The following is a 22,058-nucleotide window of genomic DNA, read 5'->3' on the forward strand; positions in this document are numbered from 1 at the left end:
TAGGTCTGTTTTGTTTAGATAAATATTTCCTATTTTTATAAACCTGTGTTGTGTCATTTTGTAGTGTTTTCACTGTGTTACTGTGTGTGTTGGTACAAATACTTTACACCTAGACTCTGAAGTTAAGCCTTCCTGCTTGTGCCAAGCTACCAAGGGGGTGAGCAGGGGTTAACTGAAGGTGATTCTCCTTTACCCTGACTAGAGTGAGGGTCCTTGCTTGGACAGGGGGTAACCTGACTGTCAAACAAAGACTCCATTTCTAACAGACACCTAGCAAACCTATACATTTTTTTAAAACTAGAGACCCAGGGGAATCCTGGATGGGGTGACTTGTGTGGGTCTTACCAGGTTCTGTTACCCAAAATCCCTTGCAAATCTCAACATTTGCCTAACAAACCACATTTTCCTCACATTTCTGTGATGGAAAGTTATAGAATCCCCCTCCCACCCAGCATTCCCCCAAGTCTCCCGATAAAAATACTACCTCACATGTGTGGGTCGGCATAGAGCCCGTGACACAAAACGGCCCAAAAGGCAACATGGACCCCTCACAATTTTCCATCCAAAACTGACCCTTTTTTACAATGTGCCTAACTGTGGATTTTGGGTCCTACTTCAGCCGGCACCTAGGGAATCCTTGCAAACCTGTACATTTCTGAAAACTGGACACCACGGGAAATCCAGGATGGGGTGATTTGTGTGGCTCTCACTAGGTTCTGTTACCCAGAATCCCTTGCAAACCTCAAAATGTATCTAAAAAACACATTTTCTTCATATTTCTGTGATGGAAAGTTCTGGATTCGGAGGGGAGCCACAAACTTCCTTCCACCTAGCATTCCCCCATGTCTCTCGAAAAAAATGGCACCTCACTTATGTGGATAGGCCTAGTGCCCACAACTGGAAACGGCCCAAAATGCAACGTGGACACATCGCATTTTTCCACCCAAAACTAACCCGTTTTTGCAATGTGCCTAGTTGTGGATCTTGGGCCCTAGCTCAGCCAACACCTAGGGAAACCTAGTGCACCTGTACATTTTTAAAAAACTAGACACCCAAAGGAATCCAGGATGGGGTGACTTGTGTGGCTCTCATCTGGCTCTGTTATCCATAATCTCTTGCAAACCTCAAAATGTGTCCAAACAAACACATTTTCCTCATATTTCTATGGTGGAAAGTTCTAGAATCTGAGGGGAGACACAAATTCCCTACCACCCAGCGCTCCCCCAGGTCTCCCAATAAAAATGTTACCTCACTTGTGTGGGTGGGCACAAGTGCCTTTGAGAGGGTAGAGCCAAAAACATATTATGGAGACATCAAAATTATCTTGCACAAAATTACCTGTTTTTGCAAGGGGGGCACCTGTATTTTTGGTCAGCGGGCATCTAGGAAAACCTACCAAGCCCAGACATTTCTGAAAACTAGACAGCCAAGGGAGTCCAGTGAGGTGTGACTTGTGTGGATCCCACAGCATTTTCTTACCTAGAAACTCCTGCAATCCTCATATTTTAGCTTTAAAAAAAATCAAATTTTCCTCACATTTCTGTGTAGGAACACAGCACCAGCACAAATTTCCTACCCCCCAGCATTCCCCTCAGTCTCCTGATAAAAATTATACCTCACTTGTATAAGTGGGCCAAGTGCATGGACAGGGAAGGGTCAAAAACATGTAGAAATTCAGGGCGAACCACAGTGGGTCCAAAAGGGCAGTTTTCTTTCATCCGTTTTTAGGCTGACTCTGCTTTAGACACCCACACAATTGGTACAGATGGGACAGTCCTGGGTGGATGGAATTTTGTGGATTTCTGCAGATTTCAGAAGTTTCCATCACAGAAATGGAGGAAAAATGCCTAATTTCAGGCAAAGTTGTAGGTTTGCAGTGTGAAGCACACCATCCTAGACTTCCCCAGGTGTTTAGTTTTCAAATGTGCCTGGGTCTGGTAGGTTTTTCCAGGTGGCAGCGTACTCAAGTCCAAAAAGTGCAGGTGGCAGCGTACGCAAATCCAAAAAGTGCAGTTGCTCACCACTGGCATGACGTACTTTAGTCCACAGGGGAGAAAGACTGTTACGCCGTTCAGTTGGGGTGGGGGGCATAATCCTGCTCATGTAGGTGGGCAGCCCCCTCCCCTCTATTTTTTTTTTATTCCCTAGCCTCTAGTGGGATATCTGCCCCCTCCCTGGGGGGCAGATCAGGTGTAATTACCCAATCTGTCCCACATTTATTTTTTAAAACATTCTTCGCTGGTGTCTAGTGCGCTTTCTGCCCCCCGCCAGGGGGCAGATCGGGTTAATAATCCCCATCTGCCTCCAGGGGGGCAGAAAGACTGTGCCCATTCGTGTTTGGGAGGGGTGGGGCAATGGCATGCCCATTTTGGGCAGTCCCCCACCCCTACATAATTTTTTTTTACATCCCTGGTGCCTGGTGGGCTTTCTGCACCCCACCCCCGGGGGGGGGCAGAAAGACTTTAGTCCTGATTTATATGTATGGTGGGGCATGGCCTTGTCCGTTGTGGGAAGCCCCCACCACTCTTTTATTACACAAAAAAACCCTGGTGTCTAATGGGCTTTCTGCCAGATCGGGGGTAAAACCCCCCATCTACATAGGGCATGTGTGCGCTACATGGCACTTTTAAAAATGCATTTTTAATGCATTTTATAAAATTGCACATGGTTACCACCAACTTGGAGTTGGTGGTAGTTGCATTTCCTAAATGCCCAGTTCACATTTAGGAAATGAATGATACATGTGCATAGGTAATCGCAAATAGGTATTCCCTATTTGCGATTTTCTAGTTAGGAAATCGCAATTTGTGATTCGCAAAATTGAGTTGCAATTTTAGTGAATCACTGTTTTAGAGATTCCGTAATATTGTACTGTGAATGCCTTTCATAAATCGTGAAAGGCTATTTTGCATTTGCAAACGGTGGAATTTTGTGATTCGCACCGTTTGCAAATGCCAAATAGTTTGATACATCTGGCCCTTAGTGCCTTAGAGACGTAAACTCCAAATAAAAAGGGAACCAAGAAGCAACCATGACTTTGTTCATTTGTTGTCATTATCGTGTGTGAAAGAGCCTCACTCTACCCAAGCTCTGTGTGTCTCCAACTAATAATCATACTATGGGGGTCATTCCGACGCTGGCGGTAAATACCGCCAGGGCCGGGGTCCGCGGGAGCACCGCCAACAGGCTGGCGGTGCTCCTTTGGGCATTCTGACCGCAGCGGTACAGCCGCGGCCAGAAACGGAAAGTCGGTGGTGTCCCGCCGACTTTCCGCTGCCCAGGGGAATCCTCCATGGCGGCGCAGCTTGCTGCGCCGCCATGGGGATTCCGACCCCCATACCGCCATCCTGTTCCTGGCGGTTTCAGCCGCCAGGAACAGGATGGCGGTATGGGGTGTCGTGGGGCCCCTGGGGGCCCCACTTAGAATTTCAGTGTCTGCTTAGCAGACACTGAAATTCGCGACGGGTGCTACTGCACCCGTCGCACCCCTTCCACTCCGCCGGCTCCATTCGGAGCCGGCTTCCTCGTGGAAGGGTGTTTCCCGCTGGGCTGGCGGGCGGCCTTTTGGCGGTCGCCCGCCAGCCCAGCGGGAAATCCAGAATGACCGCTGCGGTCTTTTGACCGCGGTACGGTCTTCTGGCGGTTCCCGCTTGGGTTCCCGCTGTTATCCATAATCTCTTGCAAACCTCAAAATGTGTCCAAACAAACACATTTTCCTCATATTTCTATGGTGGAAAGTTCTAGAATCTGAGGGGAGACACAAATTCCCTACCACCCAGCGCTCCCCCAGGTCTCCCAATAAAAATGTTACCTCACTTGTGTGGGTGGGCACAAGTGCCTTTGAGAGGGTAGAGCCAAAAACATATTATGGAGACATCAAAATTATCTTGCACAAAATTACCTGTTTTTGCAAGGGGGGCACCTGTATTTTTGGTCAGCGGGCATCTAGGAAAACCTACCAAGCCCAGACATTTCTGAAAACTAGACAGCCAAGGGAGTCCAGTGAGGTGTGACTTGTGTGGATCCCACAGCATTTTCTTACCTAGAAACTCCTGCAATCCTCATATTTTAGCTTTAAAAAAAATCAAATTTTCCTCACATTTCTGTGTAGGAACACAGCACCAGCACAAATTTCCTACCCCCCAGCATTCCCCTCAGTCTCCTGATAAAAATTATACCTCACTTGTATAAGTGGGCCAAGTGCATGGACAGGGAAGGGTCAAAAACATGTAGAAATTCAGGGCGAACCACAGTGGGTCCAAAAGGGCAGTTTTCTTTCATCCGTTTTTAGGCTGACTCTGCTTTAGACACCCACACAATTGGTACAGATGGGACAGTCCTGGGTGGATGGAATTTTGTGGATTTCTGCAGATTTCAGAAGTTTCCATCACAGAAATGGAGGAAAAATGCCTAATTTCAGGCAAAGTTGTAGGTTTGCAGTGTGAAGCACACCATCCTAGACTTCCCCAGGTGTTTAGTTTTCAAATGTGCCTGGGTCTGGTAGGTTTTTCCAGGTGGCAGCGTACTCAAGTCCAAAAAGTGCAGGTGGCAGCGTACGCAAATCCAAAAAGTGCAGTTGCTCACCACTGGCATGACGTACTTTAGTCCACAGGGGAGAAAGACTGTTACGCCGTTCAGTTGGGGTGGGGGGCATAATCCTGCTCATGTAGGTGGGCAGCCCCCTCCCCTCTATTTTTTTTTTATTCCCTAGCCTCTAGTGGGATATCTGCCCCCTCCCTGGGGGGCAGATCAGGTGTAATTACCCAATCTGTCCCACATTTATTTTTTAAAACATTCTTCGCTGGTGTCTAGTGCGCTTTCTGCCCCCCGCCAGGGGGCAGATCGGGTTAATAATCCCCATCTGCCTCCAGGGGGGCAGAAAGACTGTGCCCATTCGTGTTTGGGAGGGGTGGGGCAATGGCATGCCCATTTTGGGCAGTCCCCCACCCCTACATAATTTTTTTTTACATCCCTGGTGCCTGGTGGGCTTTCTGCACCCCACCCCCGGGGGGGGGCAGAAAGACTTTAGTCCTGATTTATATGTATGGTGGGGCATGGCCTTGTCCGTTGTGGGAAGCCCCCACCACTCTTTTATTACACAAAAAAACCCTGGTGTCTAATGGGCTTTCTGCCAGATCGGGGGTAAAACCCCCCATCTACATAGGGCATGTGTGCGCTACATGGCACTTTTAAAAATGCATTTTTAATGCATTTTATAAAATTGCACATGGTTACCACCAACTTGGAGTTGGTGGTAGTTGCATTTCCTAAATGCCCAGTTCACATTTAGGAAATGAATGATACATGTGCATAGGTAATCGCAAATAGGTATTCCCTATTTGCGATTTTCTAGTTAGGAAATCGCAATTTGTGATTCGCAAAATTGAGTTGCAATTTTAGTGAATCACTGTTTTAGAGATTCCGTAATATTGTACTGTGAATGCCTTTCATAAATCGTGAAAGGCTATTTTGCATTTGCAAACGGTGGAATTTTGTGATTCGCACCGTTTGCAAATGCCAAATAGTTTGATACATCTGGCCCTTAGTGCCTTAGAGACGTAAACTCCAAATAAAAAGGGAACCAAGAAGCAACCATGACTTTGTTCATTTGTTGTCATTATCGTGTGTGAAAGAGCCTCACTCTACCCAAGCTCTGTGTGTCTCCAACTAATAATCATACTATGGGGGTCATTCCGACGCTGGCGGTAAATACCGCCAGGGCCGGGGTCCGCGGGAGCACCGCCAACAGGCTGGCGGTGCTCCTTTGGGCATTCTGACCGCAGCGGTACAGCCGCGGCCAGAAACGGAAAGTCGGTGGTGTCCCGCCGACTTTCCGCTGCCCAGGGGAATCCTCCATGGCGGCGCAGCTTGCTGCGCCGCCATGGGGATTCCGACCCCCATACCGCCATCCTGTTCCTGGCGGTTTCAGCCGCCAGGAACAGGATGGCGGTATGGGGTGTCGTGGGGCCCCTGGGGGCCCCACTTAGAATTTCAGTGTCTGCTTAGCAGACACTGAAATTCGCGACGGGTGCTACTGCACCCGTCGCACCCCTTCCACTCCGCCGGCTCCATTCGGAGCCGGCTTCCTCGTGGAAGGGTGTTTCCCGCTGGGCTGGCGGGCGGCCTTTTGGCGGTCGCCCGCCAGCCCAGCGGGAAATCCAGAATGACCGCTGCGGTCTTTTGACCGCGGTACGGTCTTCTGGCGGTTCCCGCTTGGCGGGCGGCTCCTGCCGCCTGCCAAGCTTGGAATGACCCCCTATATGTATAGGAGTTTCTTAAGTGAGCCTCTTACTCTTTAGAGATTTGTGTTAATCAAACCAAATGGTATTTAAAAAAAAAACAATGGGACCTTCTTTTGCATGAGGTATTTCCTGCCAGTATATTCAAAAGTAAACAGCCATTGATATTTGAATGATTCTTATTTGAATACTAGGCAATATAGACAGCTTCTAATACAGTCTGCTAGGCTATAGAAGTTTTGCGAAAATCTTGCCAGAAATGTTAATCAATGCTATTAGTTTGTATTGTGGGGGTGGAGTCTCTCACCTATATTAACCTCTTAGCTGCTGGGCCTTTCCCGCCCCCCGAGTGCTGAGCCCTTTTTTGGCTATTTGGGGTAGTTCACGCTTAGGCCTTCATAACTTTTTGTCCACATAAGCTATCCACGCCAAATTTGCGTCCTTTTTTTGCAACATCCTAGGGATTCTAATGGTACCCAGAGTTTGTGGTTTCCCCTGGAGGAGACCAAGAAATTAGCCAAAATACAGTGAATTTTTTTTTTTTTTTTTTTAAAGATGGGAAAAAAGACCTGCCGAAGAAGGCTGGTGGTTTTTTCCCTGAAAATGGCATCAACAAAGGGTTTCTGGTGCTAAAATCACCATCTTCCCACCTTTCAGGAACGGGCAGACTTGAATCAGAAAACCACATTTTTCGACACATTTTGGCATTTTACTGGGACATACCCCATTTTTACTATTTTTGGTGCTTTCAGCCTCCTTCCAGTTAGCGACAGGAATGGGTGTGAAACCAATGCTGGATCCGGAAAGCTAAACATTTCTGAAAAGTAAACAAAATTCTGAATTAAGAAAGGGGTCATTTGTGTCAATCCTACAAGGTTTTCCTACAGAAAATAACAGCTGAAATAAAAAAATATTGAAAGTGAGTTGATAAAAACAGCCATTTTTCTCCACGTTTTACTCTGTAACTTTTTCCTGCAATATCAGATTTTTTAAAGCAATATACCGTTATGTGTGCTGGACTCTTCTGGTTGCGAGGATATATAGGGCTTGTAGGTTCATCAAGCTCCCTAGGTACCCAGAGCCAATAAATGAGGTGCACCTTGCAATGGGTTTTCATTCTATACGGGGTATACAGCAATTCATTTGCTGAAGTATAAAGAGTGAAAAATAGGTATCAAGAAAATCTTTGTATTTCCAAAATGGGCATAAGATAAGGTGTTGAGAAGCAGTGGTTATTTGCACATCTCTGAATTCCAGGGTGCCCATACTAGCATGTGAATTACAGGCCATTTCTCAAATAGACGTCTTTTTTACACACTGTCTTACATTTGGAAGGAAAAAATGTAGAGAAAGACAAGGGGCAATAACACTTGTTTTGCTATTCGGTGTTCTCCCAAGTCTCCCGATAAAAATGGTACCTCACTTGCGTGGGTAGGCCTAATGCTTACGACAGGAAACGCAACATGGACACATCACATTTTTACATTGAAATCTGACGTGTTTTTTGCAAAGTGCCTAGCTGTAGATTTTGGCTTCTAGCTCAGCCGGCACCTAGGGAAGCCTACCAAACCTGTGCATTTTTGAAAACTAGACACCCAGGATGGGGTGTCTTGTGGGGTTCTCACCAGGTTCTGTTACCCAGAATCCTTTGCAAACCTCAAGATTTGGCCAAAAAAACACTTTTTCCTCACATTTCGGTGACAGAAAGTTCTGGAATCTGAGAAGAGCCACAAATTTCCTTCCACCCAGCATTCCCCCAAGTCTCCTGATAAAAATGGTACCTCACTTGTGTGGGTAGGCCCAGCGCCCGCGACAGGTTATGCCCCAAAACACAACGTGGATACGTCACATTTTCCCAAAGAAAACAGAGGTGTTTTTTGCAAAGTGCCTACCTGTAGATTTTGGCCTCTAGCTCAGCCGGCACCTAGGGAAACCTACCAAACCTGTGCATTTTTCAAAACTAGAGACCTAGGGGAATCCCAGATGGGGTGACTTGTGGGGCTCTGACCAGGTTCTAATACCCAGAATCCTTTGCAAACCTCAAAATGTGGCTAAAAAAACACTTTTTCCTCACATTTCGGTGACAGAAAGTTCTGGAATCTGAGAGGAGACACAAATTTCCTTCCACCCAGCGTTCCCTCAAGTCTCCCGATAAAACTGATACCTCACTTGTGTGGGTAGGCCTGGTGCCCGTGTCAGGAATAGATCAGACAACTGTCAATGTTGGTCCTTACATGAGGCAGCTGTTGACCCTGGGGTGATCCATTCCTGACACAGGCACTAGGTATAGGCACTCAAGTGGGGTAGTGTTTTTATCAGGACAGGTAAGGAATCACTGGGTGGTAGGAATTTTGTGGATCCCAGCATATTCCTGTAGTTTGTGTGACAGAAATGCGAGAAAAATAGAGTTTTTATTCAACATTTCAGCTTTGCAGGGTATTCTGGGTAAGAAAACTTTGGGGAATCCACACAAGTCACACCTCTGTGGACTCCCCCGAATGTCTAGTTTCCAGAAATGTTTGGGTTTAGTATGTTTCTCTATATGGCCGCCGAACCCAGGACCAAAAACACAGGTGCCTGCCTTACAAAACCAGTTTGTTTTGTGGTAGATAATTTTGATGTCTCCACAATACGATTTGGGCGTGGAATTTGGGGCTGAACTAAATTGGGGAGGTCCCAAGATAGCACTCTCTCTCTCTGCTTACCGCCGCATTCACCTGCTCGATGGGTTGGGCTAACCCACTATTATCCTGTTGCACAGACTGTGCTTGCGAAGGGACAGCAGGACTGTCCTCATCACCTCCCTCATAATTTACTGGAAGAGGAGTTATCGAATGGGACTCCACCACCTGAAAAATCACTCCCAGAGTCTGCGCCATTGTCCTATCCCTCAGATACTGTCTCAGTATCTGATGTCTCAGTCTCTGATCCTATGTCAGAGCTGTCCTCTATAACCCGAGTGACGGCAGCAGTTACCCATCAAGATGCCATCTCTGCTATTGGCTAAACTGTTGCTCTAAAACACTAGCCTACGTAGACAGTCACAAAATCGATGGTGTGTGTGAAATACGTGCAAAAGTAGAGGCCACCTTACCTGCGCTTCTTCCCTCAATCATCACTTTCTTTCAAGACACTCAAAAAACACCTTGTCACATACCATTCGTCACAGTCTTTAGCACCTCCTGCGCCCAGTACAACAATCCCTCCTCCTCGGATTCCCTCATTACCACCCAGCAAAAGTGCCCTTCATCTCTCCATAGCCACCCCGCACATACATTTCATTTGTATTATAGCGCAGGTAATGGCTGACTTTACTAATGTACTCAGCTATTTACATAAAATACATATTTGCTCTTTGCAGTAGGCATATAAACCTTCTGCGCTTCTTTATGGCACTAAAACTGCCACTAGACAAAAGTCTGATCCTTTTGTAGCAGAAACATAATCACAATACTTACTTGACTTTTTTATGGCTGCCTAAAAGCTACAGTTGAAATGCGTCAGTTGAAGTACGTGCATTGCTTTGAAGACGCAAGCTGCAACTGCAAGACAACTGGTGGCAAATATACATATATATATATATATATATGTATATATCACTTTTATATGTGGGTCTGGTTTTCCTGGGGGCCGATCGCAGCCCCCAGGGAAACCACACATGTGTTGACAAAAGTGATATATATATATATATATATTTATATATATATATATATATATAGCTCTATCTCTATATAGATATATTTATCTCCATATATATATATAGATCTATCTATAGATATATCCATGTAGATAGATATATCTACACATATATATATATATATATATATATATATATATATATATATATATATATATATATATATATATATGCAAGAACCCTAATCTCTGAGCCTTGAAAAAGTCAGTGAGGACGAAACACGTTTTGTCTGTTTTCTGATTCCTCATATGTTTTGTCTCACTTAAGGACACGATTACCTTGGAATACCGTGTCTTCTTTCCTATTATCAAGGATTAAAATATCTTTTGCAACTCTACTCATCTTGGACTTATCATTATATTATATTTTTTGGAGTGCCCTGGTCTGCCTTTTTTTTCTTGCATGTTGTACTTTACAGCACGTGGCATAGGTGGTCCTTGCTTGTCTCCACCTGACTTTTCTGTGTACTTCTGAAACCCTTGGTGGTTGGGTTTCCCTACCAGGTTGGCACTGTGTATAAGACTTTACATACGTTATATGACTTTGGAGCTTTCTGTTTCAGATGTGCGACGTTTAGCATCAACCACCTTTTTTCTAATAACGTTGACTAATATATATATATATATATATATATATAGAGATCTATATATTTTTTAGTAGTTGTATGGTTTCCTTGGGGGCCGCGCCCCCCCCCCCCAGGGGACACCTACTTTTGTTTTTTTTAAGCACAGTAATGAATTTACTATTGTTCAAACATATTCTTTGTACCTCAACATTTAGAGATGCAGAAATTAGAGTCAAAGCGCTCCTGAAGGATGACCTTACCTCTCTTTCACTACATTTTCAGTATACTTCATGTAGTCATGAAAACCCCTTGTTGTTTCCTCGTTTCATGCAAGCCTGCTGTAGCTATTCTATTTCATAGTAGGTCTCACTCCAACCCCTTTTGCCACCTACCTATTTCTGCTATGCTCCAAGTCATTATTTTCAAAGACCTTCATTACGTTCAGAGGAAATCATGGCCCTTATCAATGCCAATTTAGATTATTTTCACTCTTTTTTCGTGTCTTTCTCCTAGGTTTGTATTATCCTGCCCCTACTTATTTGTGTCAACAGTAATTTGATGGGCTAAGTTCTTACTTCACTCAGTTGATCATATAAGGGTCACGATTAGACCAGTGCTTAATTTGTAAAAGAATAAGTGCCAGGGTTCAAAGTTATGCTCAGAAGCTGGCGGCCCACGCTATCAAATATTGAGGAGCTGAATGAGAAGGCTGTGTAGTCTTGATTCCATCTCATGTCTCTTTAATCTAACTGTAGCCACTCCCTGCCCCTGTCGCTAACTCTTTCAGGTTCTTTACCTTTCCCGCTTTTTCCATTTGTCACTGTTTTCCGCCTTTCTCATCATCCTTCTTCCCCTTTTGTGTTTTCGTTTTTCTTGCTCCGTATCAAAGTCTGTGGAGGAAAAATAAGTTCTTGGCCCTAAAAATGAGTGTCAATGGGCTCCATCTGCAACTACCGGCTCAAAAGCACTGAATTAGAATCAAAACTAGGTAGCATACTATTTGCTCTTTTTACCACCCTACCCTTGAGCAATATATTTGACTTCTTCTGCACATTGATCTTATATCTCCTGAATGTATCTACCTCTCTTACGATTTTACCTTTTACTGTACTTAAATGGAAGTTAACAATAACCTTATTCTTTATCATCTTCCCTCTTATATCCTTTGAGAAGGACTCTAATGTTATGTCTTTGGTTTTAATATTCAGGAAACTGAGGATTGGATGCAACAAGCTCAGGATTACTGAAAGATTTGTACAACTTACTACTTCTTTTTCACCAAAGATATCCGATTTAGGAGCTAGATGAGTGGGTGTGTCATGAGTAATGAATTCTTGCTTACTGATGAGAACTTCCCTGCTCTTCTCTGCTGTATTTTACTATGTGGACTAACTTTTCTCCTTCTCTGTTCGTACCTTTTCCAGTATTGTTAGCCAGTACATTCTCCCCTGTTCTCTAACTAGGGTTTGTGCATCTTGATCAATTCATACTTTCTTTTTCTATTGTTTTTTCTCGCACTGTGAATAGGAGGTCTCCCTCCAATTCCTTTTCAACGTTAGATGTTAAATTGAAATTTAGTGGCAATAACTCGTTGTTCTTTACATTGTTTGTTCTTTAGGCTGAAAATGCTAGTGGAAGGGGATTCAGTGACATTATCATGCTGCCCTTGCACAAGGCTCACGGTTCTGGGATTTCTTTGAATTTCAAAACCCAGGGCCCTTTCCTTAATAGTCTTGTATTTAGTTTTTTTTGCAATTACTTTATTCCTTGGCTGGTTTACGTATTAGAGGACACAAGGCATGTCCTCAGCAACTCTCAAGAAGATATGTTACACAAACATAAATTAAATATCCATGAAGCAAGGGTCATGACTTTAGCAGCATAAAACTCAATGGCCTTGCAATGATGCTGTGAGACACGAGGAAAGGTATAACACGTAATCCAAGGGCCATCATCATCTGTTAACAATCTGAGACTTTAGTAATTCTGGAACTTATAGTTTACAGGTAAGACACCATCATGCAACACTTTCCATTAGTACACAGCCGTCTTCCAGTTGATGGCACCGCTCCACACATATCATCAGTCCTTCCTTAACCATGGTAACATCGGCTCAGTTGGGTTTTCAGCACAGAGTGCCTACATGACTCCAGGAGCATGAACATAAAGTCCTGCTTCCTTTCCACTTCCTGAAAGCTTTCTAGAGCTGATTCCAGTTACCTGTTGAACTTAAAATTAGAAAGTCAGAATTGTTTTATGTATTTATAAAACCTTAGAAATAAAAGGCAGGAGAGAGTTGGAATGATAGTTAGTGAAATCCCTGAAATCTGCGGAAGGTCTTTTTGTTCGCACAGTAGAACAGCCAATTTCCAGGCGACTGGTACAAGAGGAAATCTGAAGGTGGCAATTCATAAATCTGTAATGGCATTTCAGATCAAGTGGGGGAATAGGAAAGGGAATATGCCAGGCAGAGATCCAGCAGGGTTCCTGACTCGATGCTACCAACAAAGAATTCCGCCCTCTCCAAAGTAAGAGGGAGAACCACACTGTAAATACGCGCAACACCAAATCGAGGTGCCATCCAGATCTATCCATGCTCCTGGCACCACCCTTGGTGACTCGCTGATTCACAACACAATAGGGAACTTCGACCACATCACCACCAAGCACCCTTCCCAGGTGACCTACTGTCACCATCTGGCAGGCAGAGCACAGGCCTTTTAGGAGGCCAGTCTCCCTCCACCACTCAGCAGGTCCTGGTCCACACAACTACAGCACTCCAGTATGAAGATAAGCTGCTGTCACCTTGGAGCCACCTAATTTGCAATACTTCAGCATCCAGTAGACTGGCTCAGGCTCGCCGATAACACTACGTGACAATACTTCAATAACTATGAATATTTATGAATAATTATGAATTTTGCCCCTTGATCCACGAATTGCGCAACAGTGCATCTTTCTATTATGCTCTTGGAGCTTGCAATAATAGATAAAGATTGTTCAGCCTTGTGAAAAGCAGCAAAATTTAAAATTCAATATAAATCCGGCAGCCGGATGCTGGGTGTGTTTGCTGCTAAGAGACTCGTAGTCCCAGGTAGCACGGCAAGAGGCTGCTCATTGGCCCGATTGTAGGAGGCGGGGTCTCTTGATGTTGCCAATAGCTCCACACTCCGTTCTTTGATCATATGACCGTGCCCCCGTCAGCCATTGTGTCTGGTTTACTGCCCCTGCTCCTGCCTTTAAAGAAGGTTTGTGTGCCCCACGCACCAGCCTAGCTCCCTGCACCCCTTTCACCACCACTGCTACTAAACCAGGCAAAGCTCAGATAGGCACCAGCAATGCCGCAGAAACATTCAACACTATTTTTAACAAATTTTGAAATGCGGTGTCATCTCTTGAACGCGGCGCTAGAAGTGAAACATTAGATGGAGCAGACGTGCTAGGCCCGCAATCTGGCGCTCGTTAATGGCTGCTTCAGCGCTAATGACATGTACAGCAATTCCCACAAACTCCCTGGGGCACGTGCTGTGATGAACTATTTTGGTCACAATCTCAATTTAATTGAATAGTTGCTTTGTTAAGTGTTTTGTGCATCTCATAATTCGTTGTTTCCTAATTTGTTTTCTGCTGCTACACAGTCTTCCTTAAACTGCATTGTACATGCAATTCATCAAAAATTAAGAGCAAAAGCCACACAACCGAGGCCACTTTGTCTTCATCTTCAATCATGCAAATTTATTCTGTGCCTCGAGAATGTGAGATCTCATTTTTTAGTAATGCAGTACAAGGCCTAAAATCGCCTCTGAACTGATTTATATCACCAGACTCCGCAGAGGCATCTGCAGATATTAAATGTTGTTCAGCTACATTAAAAAGTGCTTTGCAGCTTTTGGAATTGGTATCTGCTATGCAATTAGATGCTTCAATTTTCATAGTGTCTAATGGGAAGGATGTGTTAATAGCAGCCTATTCATCTTATCACTATAAATAGTATGAATCCATTATTCATTAGTCCTTCCTAGCCTAGAGATTAACATGTCCATCAGCAATTTATAGAAAGTTTTGTGGAACTTTTAATATAAACTAAAGTTATAAACTATGAAGCCTCAAGTTAGCAGAGGAATAATGAGCAGAGTGAAACCAGGGTTATGGCCTCCTATAGAGTGCACAACTATTGAAGTAGTAAAAGATCTTGGACTACATATGTTTCATGATGGATTATGAAGGAATTAGAGCACTACATTTAGAAGCATGGGATTATGCCAAATACATTCTTACATTAATTTACTCGTTTTCCCGGTGGCAATTTGTTTTGATACTGGGGGGCGTATTAATCTGTTTATCTGGATAAAGGTGGGGAAGTTAACATTGGACAGTAACTAATTATCAAGAGTACAAAAGTATACATAAATTAAAGTACTCCCCTACTGTGCGTTAATTCAAGTCGCTGGTAGGTTTCATGACCATATGGAGGAGCCGCCAGGAGCTTACCAAACAAGGCCTCAGAAGAAGAAGATCAATAGGAGCTTAGCAAATAAGTTCATAGAGGAAGAACAACACTGGGTGCTTACCAGACAAGATCATTAATGAATAATTCCAACAGGAGCAGACAAGAATGGTAAACAATAATGTAAACAAATATGATAGCAGAGGAAAAAGGGCGTAGAGGAACACGGCCGACAGAGCTTACCAAATAAGGTTACAGTGAAATAAAAACACAGTGGAAGCTTACCAAAAGAGGTCCCAAAGGAACAAGGAACAAAGTAATCAGAACCTTGTCGAACAAGGTCATAAAGGAAAAAGACCACTGTGAAGTAAATGAGCAAGTTGATAGAAGGACAAGGCAAATGGGAGCTTACCGAACAGGATCATAAACCCACAATGCCAAAGGAGCTTACCCAAAAAAGGCCTGAAGGAGTTAGATTGAAGGTGCTTACCCAGTACGTTCATAGATGAACACGTGTAACCAGATCTTACGAAACAAAGACAGCACCATCATATAGGATTTTACCAAACAAAGTCGTAGAGGAACAGGGCCATACTGAGTCCACAAAAGAAGGTCATAGTGAAAAAAGACTAACAAGATCCTAGCAAATAACTTGCCACAGGACCAAGGCTAGTGAAGTGTATTAAACAAGGTCATAAAGGAACAAAGCCGACATGACATTATCAAACAAGCTCTTTGATGACGATGATGATTTATGATTGAAAGGGAAGAAGACCAATGGGAGCTTGCAAAAAGCCCATACATAGACTCCCGTCAAATACGTCACTTTCAGCACATTCAAATAAGTCACTTTTAGCACTTGGGTAACAAACATACAGAATTGGGCAGTAAATCAAAAGTTTAAAAAGAAAATGTTGTACACAGATATATTTATCATTTCATTGTACATTAATAAATAAGGCAACAGCAGTTAATTGCATGAAAGTGTCAGATGACTGCTGGGAAAAATATATTGATTTCCAAAAGCATGGTTACCCATACTTGGATGTAATAGTGAAGGATGTTGCAATGACAAGTCTGGTCTACCAGGTCTACCTTTTAATTAGAATATTTGGATTTTGGGAACCCCAGTAAAGCAAAGAGCCAATAATGACTGGCATATTCATTTCGCTCTAGCATTCCAATGTTTGGTTTTCTGTTTTTCCTTCTTTAATTTACAATATTCTGGATTTGGTGGGTGGAATGTTGCAATAGCCTCATAGTTCTTCTGCCTAGGGCTATAAAGGTTGTAAAGACTCCTTCCCTCGTTACAAGCCGTAGCCTTCTGGCCTATAACTCAGCTTCAAGGCCTATAACAACCAGTATAGCTCTCAGCAGTCTGTTGTAATGTTATAGTACAATTGTTTTTCTGAAGGGAATTTTTTAACTGCACCAAACGTCTGTATTGGCACATTCACCTTTCCTGGTGTAACTGGAGATGGAGAGCTCTCATGGAACGGTAGGATTTATAAGCATGTTGGCAGAGATTGTATGGAACTTCATCAGGGCATTGCTCACCAAGCCCATTCCTAGCACATCCTTCTTGAACTGATTGGGGCTATTTTTTGTCCCATCATGTCAAAGTTATCTGTTAGACAGAACAAGACCAAACTAGAATGCGCAGCCTATGCGGGGTATTAAACTAGCCTCTAATATTGATAGTGCAATATTTCTTCTGCGTCACAGTCTAAAGCATGCTCATATTTGCTCAATTAATATGTAACATAAATATACAGTTATTTATGATGGTTTATGAAACATCGTGCTTAAGAAACATTTATTACAAATGTACTATGAACTCTGTTAGCAGGGACAATAAAAGTAAACTAACAATCGTTTGGATGTTCTCGTTGCAGGAAGTTCTTAATTCTTCAGAGTCCTCTTTAGTGTTACCTGCTGTGGCCTGGGAGGCGGTCAGACATCTTGCAGACTACCTGCAAAAGAAAGCTGACTGGCACCTGATGTATATGAATGACGTCGACGCGTCAGGCTTCACGCCCTCTGTTTCAAAACCCAACCTCATAGTCGTGACACTGCAGTCAACTACCAGGTAAGGTTAGGCACATGCAGTACATAAGCTTTATGTTTGGAATGAGTTCAGGGTGAGACAACAAGGTCTCAGGAACAGCAATGTGTGACAGGAGCTACGTTAATGGGGTGCTCACTGGCTGCCATCTTTTGTTGGGTGGCTTGAGCTCCCCCAGCACAATCTTAAAGTAACTTTACTGCAGTATTGAATGAGACGGCTGTATAAAGGCATTAGGTGAGATACCTTTACTAGTTCATGTCTCAAAATACAAATGAATAACTCAGGCATGAATGTTTTTTCAATTAATTATTTCTATTGTACGCCCCAATTGTGTCCAGATATGTAATCTTCCAACAATACTGTCCCTTTCACGACAGAGATTAATCACTGCTAACACGTTTGAGCGAGGGTTCTAGTATTCTTTTAATTTCTTGACATACATCTATTCAGTTATTCAGATGCAGACATTGAATCTCAAGTTTAAGTTTTGAAACTGTATATTTCAACAACAACAATGTTCAAAATGCACTAGGTATACTGCATCTGTGGGTTTCAAAGCACTTTGGGTACTGAAGGATACTACAACCGCCGGCCCTAAAGCATGCTACAGGCACAGGTTTCATAGTAGTGGAGTTGCTGTAGCGACAGGTTCCAATGCACTGTGGTATAAGAGCCACTGGATCTGGTACTCTACGGAAACTAATGTCACCATTTCCAAAGCACCAAGGATACTGCAGCCATAGGTGTCGAAGCTCCCTAGCTGTGGGGCAGCCAAAGGTTTCCATGATCATTGGATACTACACCCACAGGGATACTATGGCTTCACATCTTCATGTCCCAATGCACTTGGTATACTACAATCTCAGGTTCTAAAACACTGATATACTACAGGCACAGGTTCCAAAGCACGTGGGATACCACAGGCACACATTCCAAAGCACTTCTTATACTACAGGCACAGGTTCCAAAGCACTAAGATACTACAGGCACAGGTTCCAAAGCATGGAGATACTACAGACACAGGTTCCAAAGCACGTGGGATACCACAGGCACACATTCGAAGCACGTCTGATACTAGAGGCACAGGTTCCAAAGCACTGAGATACTACAGGCACAGGCTCCAAAGCTCTTCTGATACTACAGACACAGATTTTAAAGCACTTTGGATACCACAGGCACAAGTCCCAAAGCACTTATTGTACTACAGGCACAGGTTCCTAAGCACTTGTGATACTACAGGCACAGTTTCCAAAGCACTTGCAATACTACAGGCACAGGTTCCAAAGCATTTGGTATACTCCAGGCACAGGTTCCAAAGCACTTGTGATACTACAGTTGAAGGTTCCAAAGCACTGAGACACAGGGTCCAAGCACAGAGATACTACAGGCACAAGTTCCAAAGCAATTGGGATACCACAGGCACAAGTTCCAAAGTACTTCTGATGCTACAGGCACAATTTCCATAGCACTGAGAAACTACAGGCACAGGTTCCAAAGCACTTAGGATACAACAGGCACACGTTCCAAATCACTTGTGATGCTACAGTCAAATGTTACAAAGCACGGAGATACTACAGACATAGGTCCCAAAGCACTGGGATGCTACATGCACAGGTTCCAAAGCACTGGGATACTACATGCACAGGTTCCAAAGCACTGGGATACTACAGGCAAAGGTTCCAAAGCACTTATCGTACTACAGGCACATGTTTCTAAGATTTTGGGATACTACAGGCACAGGTTCCAAAGCACTTGTGATTTTACAAGCACATCTTTCAAAGCACTTGTTTTTCTACAGGCACAGGTTTCAACGCACTTGGTATACTAAAGTCACAGGTTCCAAAGGACTGAGATACTATAGGCAAAGGTTCTAAAGCCTTCTGATACTACAGGCACAGGTTCCGAAGCACTTGGGGGACTACAGGCAAAGATTCCAAAACACTGAGGTAGACCAGGCACAGTTTACAAAACACTCAGTATGCTCCAGGTACAGGCTCCAAAGCACTGGGATACTACAGGCACAGGTTCCAATGCACTTGTGATACTACAGCCAGATATTCCAAAGCACTGAGATACACCAGGCACAGGTTCCAAGCACTGAGCTACTACAGGCAGAGGTTCCAAAGCACTTGGGATACTGCAGGCAAATGTTCCAAAGCAGTTATGATACTACAGGCACAGGTCCCAGAGCTCTTGGGATACTACAGGCACAGGTTCCAAGGCACTGAGATACTACAGGCACAAGTTCCAAATTAGTTGGTATACTACAGGCACTGGTTTCAAAGCACTGAGACACTATAGGCACAGGTTCTAACACACTTCTGATACTATAGGCAGAGATTCTAAAGCACTTGGGATGCTACAGGAAACGGTTTCAAAGCACTGAGATACTACAATCACAAGTTCCAAAGCGCTTGGTATAATACAGGCACAGGTTCCAAAGCACTGAGATACTCTAGGTACATGTTCTAAAGACCTTCTGATACTACAGGCACAGGTTCCAAACACTGAGATGCTACAGACAAAGGTTCCAAAGCACTTGTGATGGTACATTCACAGGTTCCGAAGCACTTGATTTACTACAGTCACAGGTTTGAAAGCACTGAGATACTGTAGACAAATGTTCTAAAGCCCTTCCGCTATTATAGGCACAGGTTCTAAAGCACTTGGGCCACTACAGGTGAAGATTCCAAAGCACATTAACTACTACATGCATAGTTTCCAAGGTGCTTGGGATACTACATGCCCAGTTTCCAAAGCACTTGTGATACTACAGTCAAAGGTTCCAAAGCACTGATATACTACAGGCAGAGATTCCAAAGCAATTGGCGTGCTCCAGGCACACATTCCAAAGCACCGAGATACTACAGTCAAAGGTTCCAAAGCACTGAGATACAACAGGCCCAAGCTCCAAAGCATTTATGGTACTCCAGGCGCAGGTACTTAAGCACTCGGCATACTACAGGCAAAGGTTCCAAAGCACAGAGATACTACAGGCATAGGTGCCAAAGCACTCAGTATACTCCACGCTCAGGTACCAAAGCACTGAGATACTACAGGCACAAGTTCCAAAGCACTTGGTATACTACAGGCAAAGGTTCTAAACCACTGAGACACTATAGGCACAGGTCCAAGGCACTTGTGATTTTACAAGCACATGTTCCAAAGCACTTGTGATCCTACAGGCACATGTTCCAGTACAGTGGGGGTGTTACAAATCGTTAAATACTATTCCAGCCATCATGATCAGCACATATCTGCTGCTATGATGAGTGACTGTGCATCTATCTTTGAAATAGGCTGTTAGTACTGCTTCCGAAGAAATAATTTTTTTTTAATGTTGTTTTTCTAGAGGAAGTGGCATCCCTGCTGCGTGGTCCGTCGTTGAAAACGGTAAGCAATTTAGCAGAAAAAAACAGCCTTGCATATCGCTAATAACCCAAAGGTGAGCACACCGATAACTGCTAAATACAGACCTAGACAACCACCGAAATGTAAATAATGCAATGTACTGAAGATGTGAAGCAGAACGAAAGTTATGTGAAGGACGGTGTCGGGATATGAGGTATGATATTTTATTTTAATTTAATCAAAGCCTTTTAACCCGGCTGCCCCTAGCTGTGTTCGCATGACAACTTCTCTGAATAATTCCAAGTAGATGGCGGCGAGACCTTTGTGAAATGTAAAGGTCTCTGGCATTGCTGGTAACTATGGCTACCGCTGGCTCCTGGTGACAATGCATGGATAAATAATGCAGAGGGCTCTCAGAGGGGACCTGAATGTTTTAATAAGAAATACACTCACCTTCCTGCTGCAGTGGAACTCAGTGGAGCATCACAGAAATAACAGGACCCGCATCAAGGAAAAACAAATAGATCCATCCAAGAAGATGGAAGAGGTCTACTTCTGGAACTTTCATGATGCTCATATTTTAAAATTCCGTAGAAGTATTTGATGTAAGACTATAACAAAAACAAATGATGTGACTTGAATTTATTAAACCAGGAGGACATATGGCTAAGTTTCTCAGTTTTCCTGGTGCAACTCAGATAAAGCCTGCCACAGACAGTAAAAGCAAAGTGCGCGTAATTCCAATTTACATGGCCTAGGTCATGGGTACTCACAAACTTTTTCTCGGGGGCCAAAATTGCAGTATGGTTTGCGGCCGAGGGCCGCACTGAAGTGACAGCGGGGGGCGGGGCTTAGAGGGGGCGGGTCTTAGAGGGGGAACAACCACCCCACCCCCTTTTTCAAAACAATGCCCCTACCCCAGTAACACACACAGCGCGCACACACACAGCGCCATCTGCTCTCACCCCTACCCCAGTAACACACACAGCGCGCACACATACAGCGCCATCTGCTCCCACCCCTACCCCAGTAACACACACAGCGCCATCTGCACACAGCGCCATCTGCTCTCACCCCTACCCCAGTAACACACACAGCGCCATCTGCTCTCACCCCTACCCCAGTAACACACACAGCGCGCACACACACAGCGCCATCTGCTCTCACCCCTACCCCAGTAACACACACAGCGCGCACACACACTGCGCCATCTGCTCTCACCCCTACCCCAGTAACACACACACAGCGCACATACACAGCGCAATCTGCTCTCATGCCTACCCCAGTAACACACACTACATTAAAAACAAATAAATAAATAACCAAAGAGCCTTACCTGACTCAAAGCACTGTAAAGATGCCACAAATGTGGAACAGCAGGCAGGCAGGCGGGCAGCAGACGTGGAGCCGGTGACAGGAAGCAGACGACCAAAGCCCCATAAAAGTTAGCTGCAAGTGCTGACTTTTATGGGGCTTTGGCTTCCAGGATCGTCAGGGCAACGCCATAAACAATGGCCGCAGTATGTAAACATAGAGGAGGGCCGCGGGAGCATGCTCCCGCGGCCCTCTTCTATGTTTACATACTGCTGCCATTATGATGTGGCGTTTGGTGTGCGTCTCGCGGGCCGCCAAGCTAGGTCCGTGGGGCCGCTGGCGGCCCGCGGGCCGTACTTTGAGTACCGTTGGCCTAG

At 44.3% G+C, this 22,058-nt stretch overlaps 1 protein-coding gene across 1 annotated transcript in view; it reads left to right on the plus strand.

Moving 5' to 3' along the window:
* The window catches only part of LOC138288350 (V-type proton ATPase subunit S1-like), a 321,316-nt gene that overhangs the window by 78,898 nt on the left and 220,360 nt on the right, over nucleotides 1-22,058 (plus strand). The window contains exons 4-5 of the mRNA XM_069229885.1: nucleotides 16,844-17,037; nucleotides 20,369-20,409. Of these exons, the coding sequence (XP_069085986.1) occupies nucleotides 16,844-17,037; nucleotides 20,369-20,409 (235 nt within the window). The remainder of the gene's footprint in view (nucleotides 1-16,843; nucleotides 17,038-20,368; nucleotides 20,410-22,058) is intronic.

This window comes from Pleurodeles waltl, chromosome 4_1, assembly GCF_031143425.1.
Source record: "Pleurodeles waltl isolate 20211129_DDA chromosome 4_1, aPleWal1.hap1.20221129, whole genome shotgun sequence".
NCBI classification, from domain to species: Eukaryota; Metazoa; Chordata; class Amphibia; order Caudata; family Salamandridae; genus Pleurodeles; species Pleurodeles waltl.